Source organism: Xiphias gladius, chromosome 18 (assembly GCF_016859285.1).
Source record: "Xiphias gladius isolate SHS-SW01 ecotype Sanya breed wild chromosome 18, ASM1685928v1, whole genome shotgun sequence".
Classification (NCBI taxonomy): domain Eukaryota; kingdom Metazoa; phylum Chordata; class Actinopteri; order Istiophoriformes; family Xiphiidae; genus Xiphias; species Xiphias gladius.
The window spans coordinates 7,697,625-7,718,523 of NC_053417.1; the positions used below are offsets into that span (position 1 = coordinate 7,697,625).

A 20,899-nucleotide genomic window follows, 5' to 3' on the forward strand; every position below is an offset into this window, starting at 1 on the left:
CTTTGAATGACGTCTCTTTTTTTTCTTTGTCATGCTGAAGCATCAGCCCGTTCCCTGTGTGAGTTCAGAGTGTAAATTACCAAACTGAGGAAGCTGCTCAGCTCTACACAGACAGCCAACTGACAGGAAGGAAGGAACAACTACTACGCTGCAACTCGACAAAAACTTCTTGTCACTTTTATCTTCAATTTCTCTTCAAAAGCTCGAACATCTTTCATTCTCAGGGCTGTACGGAAATATACACTACATGCTGGCAAAAAGGGGGAACTAGAGCTTAGCAGCACCCCCCTCTCTCTCCCCTTCTCTAGCACACAATATCCTCTTTTGGACCCAACCAGCCCCCGTTTTTATGTTATCTCTTTGGTTTTAGTGTGGCACACACACACACAGAGTGGGGATGTTTGCCTGGGCAGATGGTGCCCAGTGTGTGGACTAGAAGCTGAGACAAGGCTGAGAGGGACAGACTCCTCGTCCATCATGGGATGCTGCAGTGTGACCCAGAGGCATACTGGAGTGGACGAGGTGGGCCCTGATGAGATCGAGCTCTTGGAACTCTCTGGAGACAACTTAGGGTAAGACACGAATAAAAGTTCACAGTTTAAAGCTAAAATCTATTCAAGAATAGAAAAGTACTGCTGGGAAATTCACACACTTTGATCCTGGAAAAAAATATTACATTGGAAATAAGAAGGGGATAGCAGTTTTACCTCATCCAAAATGTGAATTTAAGTAATCTGTCCTGTGCTTATCATCATAGCTAGAAAGAGTGCATCTTTTAGGTTGGTTAAAATGTGGTTTTGTGTATAAGGTAGTTCTTGAGGAGGAAGCTGCGACTGTGAAATAAAAAGAACACCTTCCTCTAGCAGCTTGTCTTTCAGGCTCTGTTGTGTTTTTTGGCAATCAGTGTGTCATGTTTTAGAGAAAATGTAAAACACGAGAGGAGGTAGCCTCCTTTGTAACCCTTTTCAAGGCTGCAGAGCATTCGGTGACACCAGGATGTACATACTACATGCTTGTTTTCGCACGGTAACAGGATGTGCTTTCTGAAACGTCCAGGTTCTGTAGTGAGAAAAGGTTCAATAATAAACCCTTAAACAGATTTTCACCCATCACCACCCCGCACAACAACAAGGCAGGCCAACTAATTGGCTCGTATTTATTCAAATTGAACTTGGGAACTCAGTGATGCTGCACTGATGTGATTAGCAGATTACTCCAAGACAAAGGCTGCAGCATGGAGTATTAAACTGGTTCTCAGGCTGGGGGATTAGCAGAGGCTAATAACAAAAGTAGCTACTAGTCTTTATGTGTGGCTGTTTAATCATTACTACTTATGGTTGCAGGCCACTCATATGTTGTATTTTTACCCAAAGACGAAGATGTGCATCATGCAGATCTCACAAATAGATGTACACTTGATCAGGTGTGTTCTGAGATACAAATGTACACGCAAATCCATAGCTGAGTCCCTATTCCAAATCAATAATTCTTGACATGCAAAACATTTATACACTTGCACCTACAGGAAATGATGAAATTTGTACACCAACGTCCTCAGTGGCATCATGTACCTCAAACTGTAAATTTGGTATGCCACTGCCAGCGAAGCTTCCAAAAGAGAAGGTAAAATCTGTCGCCACCACTATCGACAATTTTTAAAACATTTTTATTCCTTTAATGTTTATTTTTATGGGTACAACAATGTACCAGCAGTGGCATGTGCCACAGCATTTATAGCATCGAGTCCACAGATGGGCCTTTATATAAAAAACTCAATAGGAAAAGACATACAAAACAGCACCAAACAGAAACAATGATACAATCAAATTACCATAAAACTCAATGACGAGCACCAGATCATTAATGACTGCATGACCGATCCCTCCTTAAAGCTTTTTCAACATGAGTAAAATGATTCCATTCATGAAGAAGAGAAAGATGCCTGTCCAAAGGTGAATTTACGAAAGGGCACCTTACAATTCCCTACGGACACACCCAAAGTTACTGAGCCAGAAACCCATTTTAATAAAAGCAAATTGCATGAAATGATCAAAACTTAACAAAGTTTACTAAACAATGGCAGTGATAGGCTCTTATTGTCTTTCCAAAATTTAAGATTTTAGCTCTACTGTGATTAGATTCCTGTTGTTCCTTTGTGGATTGTATTGTGAGACATAGTCTACATCAACATCATACTCAATAATCAGCCATTTCTCTTATGCACACTGAGTGTTTTGACAATCATTTAATTGGTCACGTTTCCTGTGCATGTATATTGACTACAGCACATGTTCAAAATCCTGCTTAGAGTTAGGACGTAGTATGAAACTGGGACAAAGCAGCTGGGGGGTCAGGACAAGTCGTAGAAATTCTTATATCTTCTATTGCTCTTCATTCTTTATTTGGTTTATTTTACGCTCACTGAGGGCTGCAGCCAGCCCAAGCACCCACCATCTGGAAATACATGCAAACAGGGACTCATAGTTCACACAATTCAACCACTAGTCGGCCTGAGACATGTGTCTCTGGAACGGCAGAGCAGAACCAAACAGAGCATGCAATTTAACATTCACGTTGACTTAGAAGGGCCAAGGAACCGAACCCACACCCCTGCTGAGAACGAGGACAGAAAACCAACCACTGAGCTGCTGTGCCCTCAGCGTTTGCTGCTACTGCGTCACAGTGACGTCTGAGAAAATGTTGTAATGCACGCATGTGTTTATTCAGGGTGTGGAGTCTGGGCGAAATCAGGCTTCAGCTGTCAGTGAGGAACGGCAGAGATGAGGAGCAGCCGCCGCCTCAGCGCTACCCTTCAACACGACACATGGAACAAGAGGTCACCACGTGTGTGCTGTGTGTGTCTGTTTGTGTGCTGTGGAACTTCAGTCATGCACCGTTCACAGCGAGAACACAGCATGTGGCTCACTTTGGTTAAACGCTTTTTGGTGTTCAAGCAGCGTGTGGTGAGATGTGCCTCACATGAATATCAACAGTTTCCACTCTCTGCTGTTATTTGTGTTGAGGCCAGACACACTCTGTATACACACTGTGGGAATTTCCATGACAAAAGCAAGAGATGCCGCATTCCCTGTTTGGTGTGATTCAAACTTTACAGGAAATAAAGGAGGGAGGAAAGACTGCCACACAAACTTGAGTTTTCACATTTTTTTCCACTTAAATGAGAAACTGTCTGAAGATGAAGCATCAAAACTCCATGCATTTGTTCCTCGAAGACACTGTTTTCAGAGTTATATATCAAATCATCCTGGTTGTGCAACATTTGGCTCAAACAACAACATGTGCAACGTGAAACAGACCGAAGTTTTCTGTGTAATGCATGAGTCACCGTTGGACATGTGGACACAATAATACTTATGGGGGCAGGGATATGAGATGGTGTAAAAAAAAAAGCTTAAAAAAACTGAAAATTTCATTTAAAAAAAGACAAAACAAAAACTATAAAACCGACAGATAATAATCAATAAATGTGGGCTGATAGAGTTTTGTGCCTGTAGGTGGTGCTGTGGGGCCGGAGCACAGATGAGCTGCGTCATAGGATTTACTCCCAGCATCCAATCAGGGGCTGGGAGGGCCAACCTGCCCACATGTATGGAGAGGTTATCCACTGCTCCCTGGTGTCTCTCTACAACAGCTACACACAGGTAACATGGCACGGCACCCATCGGGGTCAGCTGGGAGCTAGGACAGGAGGCTCCACCAGCACATCATCCTAAACCCTGCTCTAGTCTGTTGGACTCCATATAACACCCTAAACTGAGCATTAAAAGACAAACATCTGTGCCACATCTTTTTGTTGAAAATTAGTAAAATAGCTAAATTTGACTGTTGTGAACATGAAAATAAATAAACACAGATGATCAAACTACGAATTCAGGAGCTGCTAAGTCAGGTGTCAAAGCTGCATTATGATTTGTCTCTGCAGGAAATCAGTGAACATTTCCTGGTGTTGTTCTCGTTTCACCTGCTGATCCTCTCTTTGGACCACTCTCGACAAGACTTTATCTATGAGGTATTCTTTGGGAGTATTACTTTAAAAAGCTAAGTGTTCAGAAATGTTAAATAAAACTTGGAAAATAGAAGACCTGTATATGTGCACAGGACACCAAAAGATATTAAACAGAAACTTAGGAGTTCATTCTTGTCTCTGTTTCTACAAACAGATCATATTTGACATGTGAAGTTGCCCTAAACTCTACACCCCTTTTTACGTCTGGTGCAACTTTGCTCTCATTAACTTCGTTTCCAGCTGCAACAGGAAGCAACCCCCTCCTATAGAAACAAATCTATGGGGGGGGGTTCATGTCACATCTTTGATGTGACATGAACTGAGGGACCAGACCGCAGAGACATTAATGTTGCTCTTGTTGTTGGGTATTTCCTACATAAAAAATTTCTTTGGATGTAACTGAATCTCAATGACAGACATGATTTTTTTTTTCTTTATCTTTGTCTTCTCTTATCTCGCAGGGCATCCTTCCTCTTTCTGGACTTTCCTTCCAAGCTGTCTCCCTGGACCCTGACACGTCACATTCACCACACATGTTTGAGATAAGCGGTGAATCAGTGGAAATTACCAACTTCAGCTAAGACATGGCAACACAGTGTGAAATACTGAGCATGATTTATGTTGTTCCCTCTTTCATCCAGGTCCAATGGTGGATTCCAAGGTGTTCATATGTGCCAGTGCTGCAGAGTTACAGAAATGGATGCAGCAAATAGAAGACAGGAAGCACAAGTCAATGACACAGGCCATGAACGCCTCTCACTGTGCTCTCTCCTACCTCGTAATTAACTCTTGTATATCTGGTTGTAATTACACCCGAAAAAGCAGTCTGCTTGAGTTGTAGTTAATAAATTGTTTACATATTTCTCCCTTAGTTACCATGTGATGCGCGCTGGAAAAGAGAAGAACTACTTAAATACTTACTACAAGCTCCAATATGGCAGTGGGAGGGCTCGCCCATACAGCACATGGGTCAGCCAAGATACATATCTATCGTCCATACCGTCAACTCACAGAGACAGGTGATCAATGCTCTCTTACTCTGTAGTAATAATCTGCTAATGTACTAATGTTTTAGCACTTTCACAAGCATCTCAGGTCTAAAGCATCTCAGGTGCTGACCAGAGGTGACTTGTGTGTAATTATTTTTTTATACGTTGTTTCCCTCAATATTTCTGTTAAGTTAGGGAAAAAAACCCAAACCAAAACAATAATTTTCAGAGAAAGCTGAACAGCTCATATGTCAAGATGAAGTGGTTGTTATGTCACGAAACAATGGGATAGGCTATTTTCACATGCTGTCACCAAAACAAGCATGTTTTGTCAAAATCACAAAATATATTTTGCGTAGTAGGCAAAGATGGGGGTGTCATGGTGTCAAAGAAAAATTAAAGAATTAATCAGTTGTGCGCACACAATTAGTCATTCATGCTGTCAAATTAATTGTATGTATGACTAAGATAAGAACCTACGGTTTGACCGGAAAAATCACTGTTCACTTCCACTGTTTATTTTGCACTGCATTAACATTGTGCTACACAGAGGTAGAAGTGCAGCTCACGTCCGCTCTATTCACACATGTACAAAAAGGGGAATGGAGGGAACAGGCACGAATGTGATGAAAGAAAGAAACCAGCACACCAAGACAAACCACAGCTGCTAACTTGCTGCTCACACTTTGCCTCCCCCTCTTAACTGACCTAAGTAACAATTAATACTAATTCATTCTAATAAATAAGTTGAGAGCAAGAATTAGTCATTTTTCAGCAAAACTTATTATAAAAAATAGATTTTTCTACTCGTTTCCTCTCTGGCCTTCCACACTTACCACAGTATACCAGTTGTGACACCACTTACAAGAATACTTCTAGGTTTGGTCTGAGTATCTGAAAGTCAGAACCACATCTCCCACAATCTGCCTCTCTGTTGAAATGAGATTGTATCTTAATAACCTCTGAAGTGGATAAACACGTGGCCCTATTTGGACCGTCTTTATGTTGTGTGCCATAAAAGGCTTCTAAGCCAATCAGGTTTCTTGTTAAATCTGACCTGCTGGTGCACAATGTGGCACTGAGGAGGCTGCCATTGTTCTCTGTGATGGTCTCATTTATTTAACGTAAACTGTCCTAGTATCTCAAATTAAAATAAAATGGTTTATTTATGTTACAGGGTAATTCAGATTTATCATAACTTGTGGCCTATTTTAGTAGTTTGGGCCATTGTCTCTGTCAGTTAGGATAAGTCTGATGGGGAAAGAAACATTCAGACAGTCAAACGATCATAGATGTTTATCCGGATTACCTACACCATTTTATTTAGAGGTAAAACTCAAACTGAGTGCACCAGAAATGCTGGTAATAATCCCTCTTTGCATAAAAAACTGTAACTTGTTTTCACTTCCAAATCATTTTTGTTAACTAAGGAGTTTGTTTACAGCCTCTATGATCGTCTGACTACTTGTGTTTTTGGCCTCCTCTGACTTTATCGCAACATGGCCATTATTATTATTATTATTATTATTATGACTTATGGACAAAAGTACCAAAATAACATACAATTTGTATTACATGTGCATTTGGTGAATATCATGAGCATCCATGAATAGAGGATATCAGTGTTTTTCCAGTGGTGTGAGCTGTGTTGGACAGCTAATACAACAGTAACATTGGTTTTGTTCTCTCAGGGACTCCAAGAAAGACTGATGCTTCTCTTCCCTCAAGATGTCCTGCTGCTGTCAGTTGACAACAAGCGGCTGAATATACGATATGAGGTACTGTAAAATGACTCTATGGGAAAAATCCATAATAATACGTCTCCACCGGTGTGGCATAACTACGTGTCCCGGTGGTCATTACACAGCGTTTGTTCTTTTGACAAGACATATAACAAGGGTGGAACATTTTGTAACTCAAACCTGCTGCCTGTAACAACAGCAAATGTGTTTCAATCGGCAGTTAAAATGAAATATTTACAATCATTTTGATAGTGTCATAGAAGTGAAAATTCCTGCACAACTTTCACATTTTATTTTATTTTTTCGCCTCTTTGTCCTTTTCAACAGGGCAGGTTACCCCGACACAGCATCAGAGCAGTGGAGCGCTCAACATTGCCTGGACGACTGGAGTTTGACCTGATCGGTATACTGTACAAATATGTGTCCTCAGTACTTGTTTGGCTAAATGTAGCATTGGATTATAGCGAAACTAACCGCAGTGAGGGATGAAGTCATTTCATATAATCCCTGCTTTATGCTCTGTTTTAGGTGACCTGGTGGAGCCCCTGCAGGTCTCTTGTACCTGCCTGGAGGATTTTCAGAACTGGATTTTTCAGTTACAACAGGTTAGACTGTAGAATATATTTAACTACTGGTATGGTCCTTTGAACTGAACAAACACAAGAGATACACAACTGAATTAATATTGTTTAAAGCGGTATTAAATGATTTCCTGGCCACTGGGGGGGGGGGGCAGAACATCATGAAAACAGAAAATCTAGCATATTATCGCTTTATAAAGTTGTTGTGGCAAACTGCTTTAAGAGGCTAAAATAACGCAGTAGAGCTGTGTGAGATTGCAGGGTTGCAGATATTAATTTGTGGCTTTGTCACTACGAGCGACATATCAGAAATAGTAATTTGATCCATTGTTAAATGAAATACTGATTAAGGCAGCTATAAGGTTGTTATTACTAAACTTAATTTAAATGAGCAAAATCTATATGCAAAGTTTACAATTGAAAAAATACTTGTCTGCTAATCTTAAGTAGAAGTCATGTGTCACTTTACTGACAACCATCAGCCACAAGGAGGAGGTGCAACAATGGAATTGAAAGGACCATACTGGTGTTTTTGCTTGTTCTAGCCCAGGTGGTTTGTCTATGAGCAGTGAGCACATAGACATACAGTACCAGCGGGTTATGTGCTGTGAGCGGGTCAACCAGATTTCGAATTCTCAGATTTTGTGATTTTGCTGTCAACTGTTCCATTCGACTGTTTTTGGGAAGTTTAGGAAGTAAAACTATCCAGCATTTCACGAGAAAAAAGCTAAGATTTAATGCTGCTATGATCAACATTCTTATATTAATAATGGATCAAATGAAAACTTTGTATGTATTAGGTTTCTCATAGTGACAAACCCACATGGATTTATCATCTGACTCTGCAGCTTGCCTCAGCTCGCTACGGAGTGTTTCAGCATCTTCCAGCTCATTGTTTTGTTGTTTTGTAGCTTGTTTCTGCTGCCCCCCAGTGGCCAAAATGAGTTAATGCAGGTGGAAGATTTAAGAGTAAGACCCCTAATGGGAACAGCCACTGTTTTATCCCATTTGCTGCTGACTACTTTCTAACGCATGCTGTTGGTTTGGTATGAAAATCAGCTTGTACAAACGTGTTTGAGATCGGGAACATACTTTTGTTTATTTTTGTCAATTTAGTCCCATTTCTTGATTCAGGGACCAAATACTGAGGTTGTGTTTGCAAGAAATATTCATGTGGAACAAGGTGATGTCTGGTACCTTAAATATGAAGCAATTGTGCATCAACAAGGTTTTCGTTTTTGATCTGCAGCCCGACAGAAGCAGTCACAATACTGTGAGTCAAGCTGCACCTCCAGTCATGCCAAAGCCTCAAAGGAGCAGGAAGGAGTCCCACGAACCGATCATAACTGCCGACCAATGTCGCATCAATGGACGCAGCTGACTCATCAGAACGTGGAAAAGCTTGAAATTTCACTGTAATTACAAATCTAAAACTAACTGTGTAGATAGCCTGTACAGTACATATTACTTTTATGTTTAACTGTGCCACAAAATGGAGTTACAGCAGTGAAGATTTTCTGGAATGTTTTCACCCTGTTTTTGATATGTTTGGGTGATTTCTTTTTTTTTTCCACTCTGAAGGACTGAAAAGATACTTAAGGTTCTCTTTCATGAGGGGACACACGGAAACAAGTCCATGGCCTAGTTTAAGAGCAGATCGTAGCTGATGAAATGTTAGATGTAGAAATTGTAGCGCGGTAGAGGTTACAAAAGCAATAGAACTGAACAAACTGTACATAAAGACATAGACATAATAGTTTACCCTTTCAGAATAAACTATTTAAAAAGTTGAATCTACAGAGTTAAAAAAATCATTATTTCAACACAACATACAATGGAAGTGTCTGTTTTTATTTCAGTGGTTAAAGATTTACAGTAGAATGGAGAAATCAAGTAAACATCCAGTGTATTACAGTATTTATAGTCATTATGGTATTAGAAATTACTCTGAATGCAAAGTTTATAGTAATGGAATGTCATAATATCTGTTACATCTTTTTTTCATATAAATTACTGTCAAAAAGGTAAATGCACCATCTTCTACTCTTTATACATGAAGCCATCTACAGTAAAGTACATTTACATCAGAATCTCCTTAGAGAACAACCAGCTAGAGGAGTATAAATACACATGCTGCTACAGCAACCATTTAAATTACAACTAACAACTTAGATATAGAAAAAAGTAGGGTTATAAACATTTCATGTGCCACTGGTAGAGTTGACATTTGATGGCTGATTATAGTGGTTCATTAATAACAGGTCTCAGCTCAGTTATACTGCGCTATTGATCATTTGGGGATTTTTTCACTTCAGGAGGGGAATGTTGTGAATGACGTAGACCTAAATGTAAGTCAGTGCTTAGTGTATAACAGCATTATTTTATTCTGTATTATTAGTGTAATAAAATAATGTGGAGCTTTCATTCAACTGGTGCTAAACTGGGGCTTGTCAAAGTTTTAAAATTAGTACATTTGAAGATAAATTTGCAAATTTACCAAACAGGTGGTTTATGTAAATAAGTTCCAAAGTGAAGGTGGTATATTTTTCCATTTCCAGGTTTTGAAGGATAAGGCTAGTGGGGTTTTTTGTTTGTTTGATCAAAACCTACAATGTGTTAGTCCATTTCTTAACCTTCAGATCTCCCTATCCAGTTCCTATGTTGGGGACTATTTTCAGCCGCAGATTAATACACATTTGCTGCTATAGTCAGTATTTACAGCAGCAGGATGGTGTGTGTGGAATTCACTCACACTAAACTACAGTGCTCGTGTGTTTTTAATCGTTTTTGGACAACAATACAGCTCAATGGAACAGAGGAATGAGCTCTATTAGGCTGTGACAGACTGTAAGACTGTCAGTAGGATCGATTCATTGTTGGCTTAGGTCTTTTCATGCGCTTTTTCTGACAATAACAAAAATACAGAATATAGTCAGTCTAATCCTTTAATGAGATTAGGGCACTGACAAAAAAGCACTTGTGTAGAGCAGCCTTGTATGAGGATAGTCTGCTCTTCATTTATGTTTCAGTAGAATTGGGAAAATCATCTTTAAAATACTTAAACCACCCTGCGGTTGCCTTGTTTGGCCAATCATCAGAGCTCATGCAGCCCAAATTGTTACTACAGACTATTTAGAGTACATACAGGAAGGGTGTCGTCCTTTTTATTAAAGAGGCAAGCTTGTTTTAACAATCCACATCCTTAACGCATGGAGGGAAATGAACTGCTGCACTGTGGTGCACCAACACTGCAGTATACTGAAATTAAAGCAGCACTCAAAGACAAAAGATAAAAAGCCTCTGTTGTGCCCTGATGCAGCTCAGCAGCAGGATCTGCCTGGGGTGACTTTCTGATGTGGTAATAATACATGAATGAGTGTCCTGCTACTCACAGAGCTCAGTTTACTGCACAAGATAGCTCAAAGAGGGATTGAAGTTTCTAAAGACAGATTTTGAGTTCGCCTCATGCTACTGTTACAAGTCCTGTGAACCGAGAAATGTACACATTTACCTTTAGACGTTTTTACATTTACTACCTGTGCTGGTAAATTTGCATACATGTATACCACATTTACAGCAGAGATGCTTGAATTGTTTTCTCTGATTTTAAAATGGTATTGAAATGCATTCCCAGAAATCATGCATAAAGTACTTGCTCATACAAAGTTTAGGGACTACAGGTTGGCAAAACTGCTAAAAAATGTCCTAATGTGAGCTGTTGTCAACAGACTTTTATTGTATAAAGGCCCTGTTACACTAAAATTGTAAGGGAGCAGTAGTAACTTTATATTGTCATTTCAAACTGTTTTCCACAGCTAGAATGCTAAGGAAATGAGTAAGAACAGTCAAAAATGTTGGCTTCTTTAAGAACCTGCATTTTATACGAAGGTCCCACACACACAATGATCCAGAAGCTTAAAAATTAAACTTAGCAGTTGGAATGCACCTTTGACACAGGATAAGCGGCAGTAAAAATGGTCAGTCCTCTCCCTCCAGTTTCTGTGTGACACATTTGATGCGGATATTTTCTCGGAGGTTGCGGAGGCGCGCACTGCGACTTGTGATTTCCTCCACGTAGGTTTTGGGGAACCAGCCCCGTTCCCCGTCTGACAGTCTGATGCCTTCCACCCAGCCTGGTGAAAGACAACATCCCTTAGATATCACACAAATCACTAGTTCAGACAGCCAATGAGACACATGGCCACAAGTTTGTTATTTTAGGAGCAGGTTGAAGCCAGAATGCAGTTTATCTGAAATCTAAATTCCTACCATCACTTGTAATGGTTTTTGCATGAAGAATGTCAGCCTTTTCCAGTGTTAACTCATCGTGCTCTTGGGCCTGGTAGCTTCTAATGCACTGAACCTGGGATATATCTAAGAGGAATAGAAAAAAAGATGAATGAGAGGCCCAAAAGGTTTACGCTGATTCACGGGGAACTCTTTGCTCTCCACTGACCATCATTCTCATTGGCTTGCTCAATGTCTTCGAGCGGGTCAGATGGAAACATCGCTGTGATCCACCTCTGCTTCCCGCTCCTTGGCAGAGACAAAACCAACGAGGTCAGTTAGAGCACGGTCTGCTGAAGCATCCAGTTTTGACTGAAGCAAAGTGTTGTTACTCACTCAGTGTGTGCTTTGAGCAGGATCTGGTGTTTGAGCTGCTGGCCTTCACACAGCTGCAGGTGGAAGATGAAGCCTGAGATGCCCTGCAGCTTCTGACTGAGATCCTTCACTTTCAGCTCTCCTATCTTGGCGTGTACGAACACCATGAACTTCCATGTACTGCAGGAAAAAAAAGGAAAAAAAAGGAATTAAAAAGTTATTTTACTATCAACATTAACAATAGGCTACCTATCTAAATATTTCCCATTTTTGACCAGCTGCTGAATCTTTAAAGCCATTGTGTGTGAAAATTGGTGCAGTCTACTGTATGTGCTCCTTTCAGCCCATTTAATGTCACTGTCCTGCGGTCAGATCCATGGAGAGGTGGTAGGCGGTGGTAGTTGGGAGTACTGCTGTCTGTTATAGGGTTGTTTTTGAGACTACCACTGGGAGGTGCCAAAGCTGGAAATGTTTCTATCTCTCACACTGTTGCTTTAAAAGATATATGGAACTAGAGTACAGTCAGCAGCCAATTAGCTTAGCCTAGCTTAGCTGGAGTCTCTGCTGGTTGTGTGTCAACCTCACTGACAATAACACTCCAGCAAGTGAGTGCAACCAGCCAAGAAATAGTCCAACATATAAACCCTCGTAAAACCACAACTTGTTGTTTTTACACTTCGGTTTTTGTATGGATCAAACAAAGATATAAAGTTTTGACAAAGCCAGACTAGCTATTTGCCCCTGCTTCCAGTCTTTAGGCAAAGCTAAGCTAACAGGCTGCTGGTTCTAGCTCCATAGTTAGGTATCAATCCTGTCATCTAGATCTTCAGCAAGAAAGAAAGTGTATTTCCCAAAATGTTAATCTGTTCGTAAATGACAATGCTCTCATATCATATGAATATGTTGAAAGGGTACTGGCTGTGAAGAAATCCCTTCCTAATATGAAAGCAGAATAATAACTCACAATTTGCCAAAAGACATTCTTAAGTACAGCCAAAGCTAATATAAGGTTTCAGCAGTCTGAGTTAACAAGTCGAGAGGTTTTTTTTTTCCAGTCAAGTTACATTCTTTTTAGTAGGAATTTCCTCTTCCCTCAGACGGTGTTTACTTGCTCAGCTGTGGTGGAGGGATACGTCCTGATAGTTTCATGCAAGTTTTCTGTTGGTGTTGAAGTAGTGCTTCCTGTGGCACTGTCTTAATAGTCGGGGCTCTATTTAGGCCAAACTCAGTTTAAGTTAGGTGTGGCTGATCAATGGCCATTTTGGTTATTTTATAGACTGATTCTACTATTTCTAGACCTGACACATTTGCAGTACTTGGGCCACTCCTGGGGCAGGAAAAGATGGAAAAAAAGAGAACTTGAGTGAAATTAATTCAGCATACAGATTTTTTTTCTCTCCCTTTATTTATTTATTTTTTTTTTACGGAAAATATCACTGAATTGTTACTGAGTAAATAAATACGAAAGGTGCAAATAATTAAACAAAAATTTTAAAGATAGTCTTTTTAGTATCAGGTCCAAATTGTCTGAGGGTGTCAAGAGAGTGTTTGCAGATGGGGTGGCTGGTGCATTAATGACCTTGCATTTTTAGATTCTCACCATGGCCCCTCCTGTTGGGATGAAAAAACATGCTTGATTTGAACTTAGACTGCTTAAGCCTCATATTAGCTTTGACGGACTTTAGTAATCATTTTTGTATGAAACAAGAACTTTGTTCCCTATTTGTACCAGCGTTTGGAGGGATCACTTCACTACCAATATGGAGAGAAATAATTACAGTGACCCAGTGACTTTTTCAACATACATACAGTATATGGCATGCGAGCACTGCATTAGATAGACCTGAAAAATTCAAAACTATTCTTGTAACTTGTGAAAATAATCATCAATCAGTGCAATATTTTAGTTCTTGGTCTATTTGTATCAACTGAACATCACTCACTCCTTCCTCCTGGACAGCAGGAGACAGTCATTGAACAGGTGGAGGTACACAGGCTTGGTGGGTAACTTTAGCTTTGATCCAGAAATGCTCATCGTCTGAGTGTCCACTTCCAGGAGTTCTCCATGTTTCACCAGCCAGCGGGACTGAGAGATCAGAGGAAAGATCTACAAAAAAAGGAAATAAGTTGCTGAATAATAAACACAGTACAAAATGTTAAAAACTGAGACAAAAAGTGAATTCTATACTATCTGGTCTTAAGAATATTCACAAAGACTTCTGTCACCTTTCCCTCAAAATGAATTTTCTTATTGAGGTGAATAAGTTCCTCCATCCTCTTCATTGACTGCACACTGGAGTTACATTCTTTGATGATCTAAGAAGACACATACCAACACAGTCATTACTGTTGTGCCTCACCAGTGATAATACTGGTGCTCATCCAACTGGCTATTAAGGACGATAATCACCACCTTTTTCAGCTCATTGAAAGCTTTCGTGGCAGTGTCCTCATCTCGAGAGCCTGGTGTTGTCCTCTTTAAGATATTCTGAAAAATAAAGACGTTTTTGAAGATATGACAAGGGGTAAACAATACTCCTGTCGTGCTGTTGGAGAAAAAACCAGCTGCGGCAAATTGCTTGGCCGGTCCCAGTATTACCCCACTTACAATTTCACGTAAACAGGTTTCAAGTGCGAACATGAATTCTACAGTGAATATTTAATCATGTACCTCCACCAGCATTTTAAGCCGTGTGATCCTCTGAAATGGGAGGATTAGAAAAGAGGTCAGAGGAAGTCTTTGGCAGATGGGGTCCTCCTCCAAACGAGCCAGGATGCCGGGGAAACGAGGGTTGTCGTGCCTGAGAGGACCAGACGAAGAAATTTAGAGAAACACCTGAACGACTTTTAGAGAAACTGAGTGAAAATTCCAGCATGCTATTTACCCTGACAAAAAAAATCTTCATCTTACTCAAAACGAACCATCTGCAAGTTAAGCCACGCAGGTGTAAAATGACACCTGAACACCCTTAGAGGAAATTATGGACATCCAGCCTGAAACAGTTGGACTTTATGCACTACAGCCATGAATGTGCACAGGGAGATAGTGCCTGCATACATATAAATTCTGATTTGGTTTCCAAATCAGGCTATGCTTTATTATACATACAGCAGAACCAGTTACTCACAGCAAGCGCTGGTACGTCTGTTCTTGGTAAGCCTGGTTGGTTACATAAGGTAAATAAACCCTTCGCAGAGCCGGGCAGTGATCCAGTACGATGTCAGAAACATCAAAACGCAGAATGTCTTCCTCCAGTCTGTGTTCCAGGTCCTGAAGAAACCTACAGGCAATGAGTGAGCAGAAAATACACTCAGAGAAGGAGACATGCTAACTGAGATGTTAAAACAAAGACCTGAGGGGAACAGAGATATCAGTGGCATTTTACGTCACCTCTCACTGACATCTTTGACTTCAGGCAGCTTGGAGAAGAGCCACTGCTTATCCTGAGCTCCAAGACACTCGGCGAGCTCCTGCGACAACATGAAGTGGTCCACGGCGATCGTCAAGCTTCGAATGTATGATGCTTCAGAAGTCACCAGCTCAAACTTTGCCTGAGTGGAAGAGGATACAGGATATCAGGTATCATCAGGTATCATACAGTACATGAACTAGCAAACAGCTGTGGCAGTCCAACAGAGAAACAAATAAGACCCAAATGCAAATGCAATTACAGAATGTGAAATGTCTTACTCACCTCCTGTAACTTCCTCTCCTCATTGCTGAAGTTGTCGAGCTGACCGCTGGTTCGTACATCAGGTATATCCTGCCACAGTGCAAAAGCAGAGCCTCGGGAGGAACGAAAGGAGCTGGATGGAGATAGATTAGATGGAGACGGGGTCCCATCGGACCCCTCGTCCCTGAGCCCCTCCTCCTCTGTGCCCGGCTCCTTCCCCTGTTGCCTCTGGATCTCTCTGTTGATGGCAACGTCACTGTATTCCTGGTACAGAATCGCTGCAGAAGGAAAAAAAAAAAAAGTTTTACAATGGGAAAGATGGTTACAGGAAAATGTAGATAGACAGTTTACATAGATGCAATAGCAACAGTTTAAGGAAAACTATTTATTTTAGGGAAACTTACAACTAGGCAAAAACCTTGATAAGCGATTCGAACTAGCAACAGTTGGAAGTGTGCCCAAGTCTTCCTCTATGGATTTCTTTCTTATTCTGTGAAGAAAATGTGAAATGAGAATAATAAATGCCCCTTCATTTTTACACTTTTTGCGTTGAAATACTTTAAGTCTGTATTTAAGTCTGTACCCGAGTTTTGTGCTCCACCGATGCAAAGGCATCCCATTGTCAATGCTGGGCAGAGGAGGTGCAGGTCCTACAGGACTGTGCGGGGCGCTATCGCTAGAGCCACCTGAGCTGCGGTGCTTGGAGTTCGACTTGTCTGGAGAAGATCAAAAGTCGTGCAGAAAGTGAGGTCAATGGAAGAGGCAAGACACCTCATGTATTAAAAAGTCAAGACATATTATACTGTAATACCTTCAGTTTGAACCTTTCTGGAACTTTTGAGACATATTCTTGACATGTTGTTGTTGCTTAAGGCTAACCTGCTTGTGCCTTCTTAAGCAATGTACCAAAGAGTATTTTCAGGCATTTTACCCTTTATTAGATAGTAAACAGGGGAGAGATGACAAGAAACTAGGAAGGAGAGAGTGGGAGATGACATGTAACAAGCGTCTCCAATCCGGGATGTAGCAATCACATGACCAACATCTTAAAATGATAGGTGCACATTTTTTCAAATCTGTCTTAGAACAATAATCACGTCCATTAGACATTGAAACCGTTTCTGGTTGCTGTAGTTGCTCCTCCTGGTCATTCCTGGCTATCAAAATATCCCTTTGTAACATGCCTCCAAAGGAAGTGATGGGAGACAAAATCCTCAGCCCTTTCTCTGTGCAAAAATATATTTCAAAGTTTTTCTGAAGTTAAAATGAGGCTTCAGCAGTTTGAGTTTATCAAATCAAGTATTTTTAGTGGAAAATTCACAAAGGGGGAAATTCCATAATGAAAAAGTGGAACTTAAGAAGATATTCACTGATGAAGCCGCGTATTAATTTCAAATTAATTTTGGAATGTATTTTTTCCATAGAATGAAGACTGTGGAGTTTGTCCCCCACCCCTTTTAAGACAGACTTGAAAATTTGCGAACCCATCTTTTAAACCTCTTCGTTTAAAAGAGCCTTCATGATGTTCCAACCATTTTTTTTACTGTCTGTCGATGATTTTCTTTCAATTTATACAGTTAATCTGTTATTCTATAAATGTCAGAAAATGGTGAAAATGCACATTATAATTTCCCACAGCCTACTGCACAAGTTCAAATTGCTTGTTTTGTCTGACCAACAGCCCAAAACTCCAAACTATGCAGTTTACAATGATATAAAACACAGAAAAGCAGCAAACAATTGAATATGAGAAGCTGGTGCCAGCAAATGTTTGGTATTTTTTAATGATAAATGGTTTCAATGACTAATCAGTCCTCAAAAATGGTGATTCATTTTCTGTCAGTACAATACACGGTCAATTGACGAATTTTCATCACTATAGTAAAGCCTCATGGTCTCCTGCATTGACAGTGATGGGCATTGTAAGTTCATGGCTAGTTCCCTATCCAATCAAATCTAGATGTCATTCAAAACAGTTCTTTTAAGATCACTAGAATCAGTTCATTAAAAAGATTTGTTCAAAAGATTCATTCATCGAATCGTTCAGTGCTTGACTGGACCTCTGACTGTGTAGTCCCAATCGCTGAACTGAAACATGGCCAAATGGTGTGTGTTCCTCTTGATCCCCGGCTTCCAGAACTGGAAGTGCTGTTGTGCTGACAAACACGGCAAATACCGTTTCCAATTCTTGATATTTCAAAAGTTTCCTCGCTGAATATTGTAGATTAACGCTGGTTTTTATGACTTTTAAGTCTTTTTAACTGATCTACAATTCGGCATTACTGCAGGTCGAGCTGCTGACTATCACTCAGGGCGCACGTTCACTGTGTAGTGAACTCATACTCATATAAACAAAATGCATTGAGTCACTCACTCAGTGAGTCTTTTCATTGCAGCTGCAGCAGCACTGGTGAGTCTCTGGAAGTTTGTTAAAACAACGGGGAACTTAAAGATGTGCGTTTGTGTTCATGTGGCTTTGAAAGTAACCCTGTGAGGAATTAGGTCATTGATTATCTTGTGCGAACTCCCGGCTACATTAGCCCTTAGCTCGGAGAAAAGATAAGCTTTCATGTATTTGTATCCCTGCAAACGAGTGACATGAATCACTCACTCAGTGAGTGAATGTATCCCTGCATGTTTGCTCACAACTGAATGAGAGGTCAACTGAACTGTGAAATGATCGGATCGTTTCAGGAAGTGAATCAATTCAGTTCGTTCACCCAAAAGATTTGTTCTTTTGAATGAATCGTTTGTGACGCATTGTTACAGTGCAGATGGGTTGAAATTTGACATTAAGTTATGTTTCTGTGACTGATTTCAACAACGTTCTGGATCTCTTATTCTAAACTACACATTCATGACAAAGTAAATGAAAAACCTGAAAAAATAAGTGAAGAAACATAATAATGCTTCCATACTGGACATGAGTTTGAATGAATGGTTTGATGGATGTGAAAATAGGCTGTTGTGGACTACCATTCAATGAAATGTTACCATGATGTTGGATCTGTTGTCTACTCACAGTCAGGCTGAGACTGTTGGAGACTGTTGGAGCTCTGTCTGTCCCTGGAGGCTACCCGTGCAGACAGCGACTTCCCCAGCTTCAGGGTGAAGGAGTTCTTCCTCTGAGACAGCTGCAGTCTAGATATGAGTTCTGAAGCTGAGAAGCGCCGCCGTTCTTGGTCCCCTTGGCGGCAGCGTGACAAAAAGCTCCCCCCTGTGGCACTTGACGTCTCTACACTCCCACTCTCTTCCCTCACCCCCAGTATTGAGTCCTCTGTTATCTGCAGGGGTTCTGTAGGTAGATTAAAAATCTCATCATGATCGAGGTTTGCGAGATCTGTACCACCGTCTGTGGATGAGGGACTTGAAATGGCCTCCAGGGAAGATAATCCACTGAGGTCCTCCTCCAGGAAAGATGCAAAAGGTCCAGGGAAGATGTAGTCTGCATCCAGGATTGGGCTGCTGAGAGATTCATCGCTTGGGCTGTCTGGGGAATAAACCTGCATCTTTCGCCCTGGAAAAAGGGAAATCACTTTATTAGATTAAAAGGAAGCATTTAAAGAGTTTTTTAAAGCCTAATTTGTTATGTCAACTTTGTCCAAAAATGAAATAAGCTGCAGACTCACGGATAGACTTCTCTTTCAGTGAACGTTGCGTTGTTCTCTTCTGTGGCTGAAAGGAGTCTGGGCTGTGAAACCCATGACCTTCAGGTGAGGATGGTGAGCAAGTTAACTGAGATTCCCATGAGTCTCTGTTTGTGTATAGAGAGGACAGCGGGAATGATAGAGGCAGGCTAAGAGCTGCGTGGAGAGGACGACATACTGTTGTGACAGTTCGTGGCTTTTCAGTCTGCTCCTGCAAAGTCCCATTATGGCATTCAAGCTCACCATCACCCACGGGTGTATGAGAGTTCAAATTCGATGTTATTTCATGTTCATTGTCTGTCCTGTGGCAGCCACTCTGGCTGTCATTCAGTTCATTTAGTGTGTGTCTGAAACCATTCAATGGCAGGGAGTGTGTTATGCATTTTGGATCTGGAATAACAGTTGGCCTTGGCTCTCCGAGGTCGTTTAGTTTAGGAGTCCCTGGTGGTTGTAGCTCAATAAAAGCCAATGTTTCCTGCTGGCACACAGCGACATGCTTGTGGTGACACGGGTGGAGGAGAGGCCTGTCTTCCTGGGCCTCGCTCAGCGCCTGAGACTCTCCTGAGCCAGGGATCCACATGCTGGGACTCTCTCCTCGGCAGCGAAAAACGTGAAGGTGGGGTTGGAAATCAGGAAAAGGTGAGAATCCATACCCAGGAAGCATGGCTGAACGACCACATGGGAGCTGCAAAAGGAGAGTGGGAAAAGAAAACTTGTTTTCAATCTCTGTTCAATAATTTTTTCATAAAACACTGAAGATTAATGTCCATAAATTTTTTTCTCAGGCCACTATGCATATAGTTTTAACACCAAGAGTCAATCAAAGAAAAAATAAGCTTATACACTGCTGGAGTACCCACTCACTCACATCTTGACAGAGAGTAGATGCTTGATGTGTTACCACACAACACAACGTTATCTTATGTGTCTGTCTTTTTCTATTTCAGTTCACTTCATTCATTTTGTGCTTTTTTTGGTCACTTTAATTCAAAGATGATTCGCTTTAATATAATGAAGTGTACGCTGTGTGTTACCTAAAAAATGAAATGGCCCGCAGCAGCAGCAGAGGCTCTGATTGGCCTCCCCCCACATGAGTGCTGCCAGATGATGGCCAGTGATTTGGAATAACTAAAAAAAAAGGTAAAAGTATTGAAATGAACCATGTGATTCAATTTTAAAATGATAATTTAATGTCAGAATAAGAAAATGGAATTATTAACCAAGCAGATTTAATTATCTTTTTGTCATTTGTTTTTACTATATTAACGCATTATTTAAATGCAGGCCTAAAAAACTCTATTTATTATCATTTATCAATGCATTATAATCAAACACCGCAAAGCACTATAATTATCCTGGTGGCACACTCCAGACTCCACAGATAAGCGATTATAAGCTACTGGAGCAAAAAGGGATCAGGGATGAACGGGCTTCAATACAAAATGCAGCGTGTATTTTATAAATGAAATAAGCAGAGATGCATAGACCCAACCAGAAAGTCCACCAAACACACCATTAGTCAAAATAGACTATTATTATAGAGGCTGGTGGTCACATATTTTTAATGTCACTTGTACCTAAATTGTACTAGAGGAAGTGTGGACCCTAACCTGTGATGAATTATGATGATGGAAATA

The 20,899-nt window shown here is 40.7% G+C and overlaps 2 protein-coding genes across 2 annotated transcripts in view; one reads left to right on the forward strand and one right to left on the reverse strand.

The window, feature by feature from the left end:
- Window positions 1-9,755, forward strand: LOC120804358 (probable pleckstrin homology domain-containing family N member 1). The gene is made up of 11 exons (XM_040153782.1): window positions 1-572; window positions 2,728-2,836; window positions 3,516-3,662; window positions 3,944-4,030; window positions 4,489-4,576; window positions 4,669-4,805; window positions 4,900-5,046; window positions 6,708-6,794; window positions 7,086-7,161; window positions 7,287-7,363; window positions 8,589-9,755. Exons 1-11 carry the CDS (start codon window positions 478-480, stop codon window positions 8,718-8,720), a joined length of 1,182 nt encoding a protein of 393 aa, XP_040009716.1. The 5' UTR covers window positions 1-477; the 3' UTR covers window positions 8,721-9,755.
- The window catches only part of arhgef19 (Rho guanine nucleotide exchange factor (GEF) 19), a 24,924-nt gene continuing 13,358 nt past the window's right edge, over window positions 9,334-20,899 (reverse strand). The window contains exons 2-16 of the mRNA XM_040153781.1: window positions 19,245-19,947; window positions 18,638-19,132; window positions 16,199-16,331; window positions 16,020-16,105; window positions 15,637-15,893; window positions 15,333-15,493; window positions 15,070-15,222; window positions 14,613-14,742; window positions 14,355-14,429; window positions 14,168-14,257; window positions 13,885-14,048; window positions 11,963-12,121; window positions 11,796-11,875; window positions 11,609-11,713; window positions 9,334-11,472 (exon numbers count right to left, since the gene is read on the reverse strand). Coding sequence (XP_040009715.1) covers window positions 11,318-11,472; window positions 11,609-11,713; window positions 11,796-11,875; window positions 11,963-12,121; window positions 13,885-14,048; window positions 14,168-14,257; window positions 14,355-14,429; window positions 14,613-14,742; window positions 15,070-15,222; window positions 15,333-15,493; window positions 15,637-15,893; window positions 16,020-16,105; window positions 16,199-16,331; window positions 18,638-19,132; window positions 19,245-19,926 — 2,925 coding nt within the window. The 5' untranslated portion in view covers window positions 19,927-19,947 and the 3' untranslated portion in view covers window positions 9,334-11,317. The remainder of the gene's footprint in view (window positions 11,473-11,608; window positions 11,714-11,795; window positions 11,876-11,962; window positions 12,122-13,884; window positions 14,049-14,167; window positions 14,258-14,354; window positions 14,430-14,612; window positions 14,743-15,069; window positions 15,223-15,332; window positions 15,494-15,636; window positions 15,894-16,019; window positions 16,106-16,198; window positions 16,332-18,637; window positions 19,133-19,244; window positions 19,948-20,899) is intronic.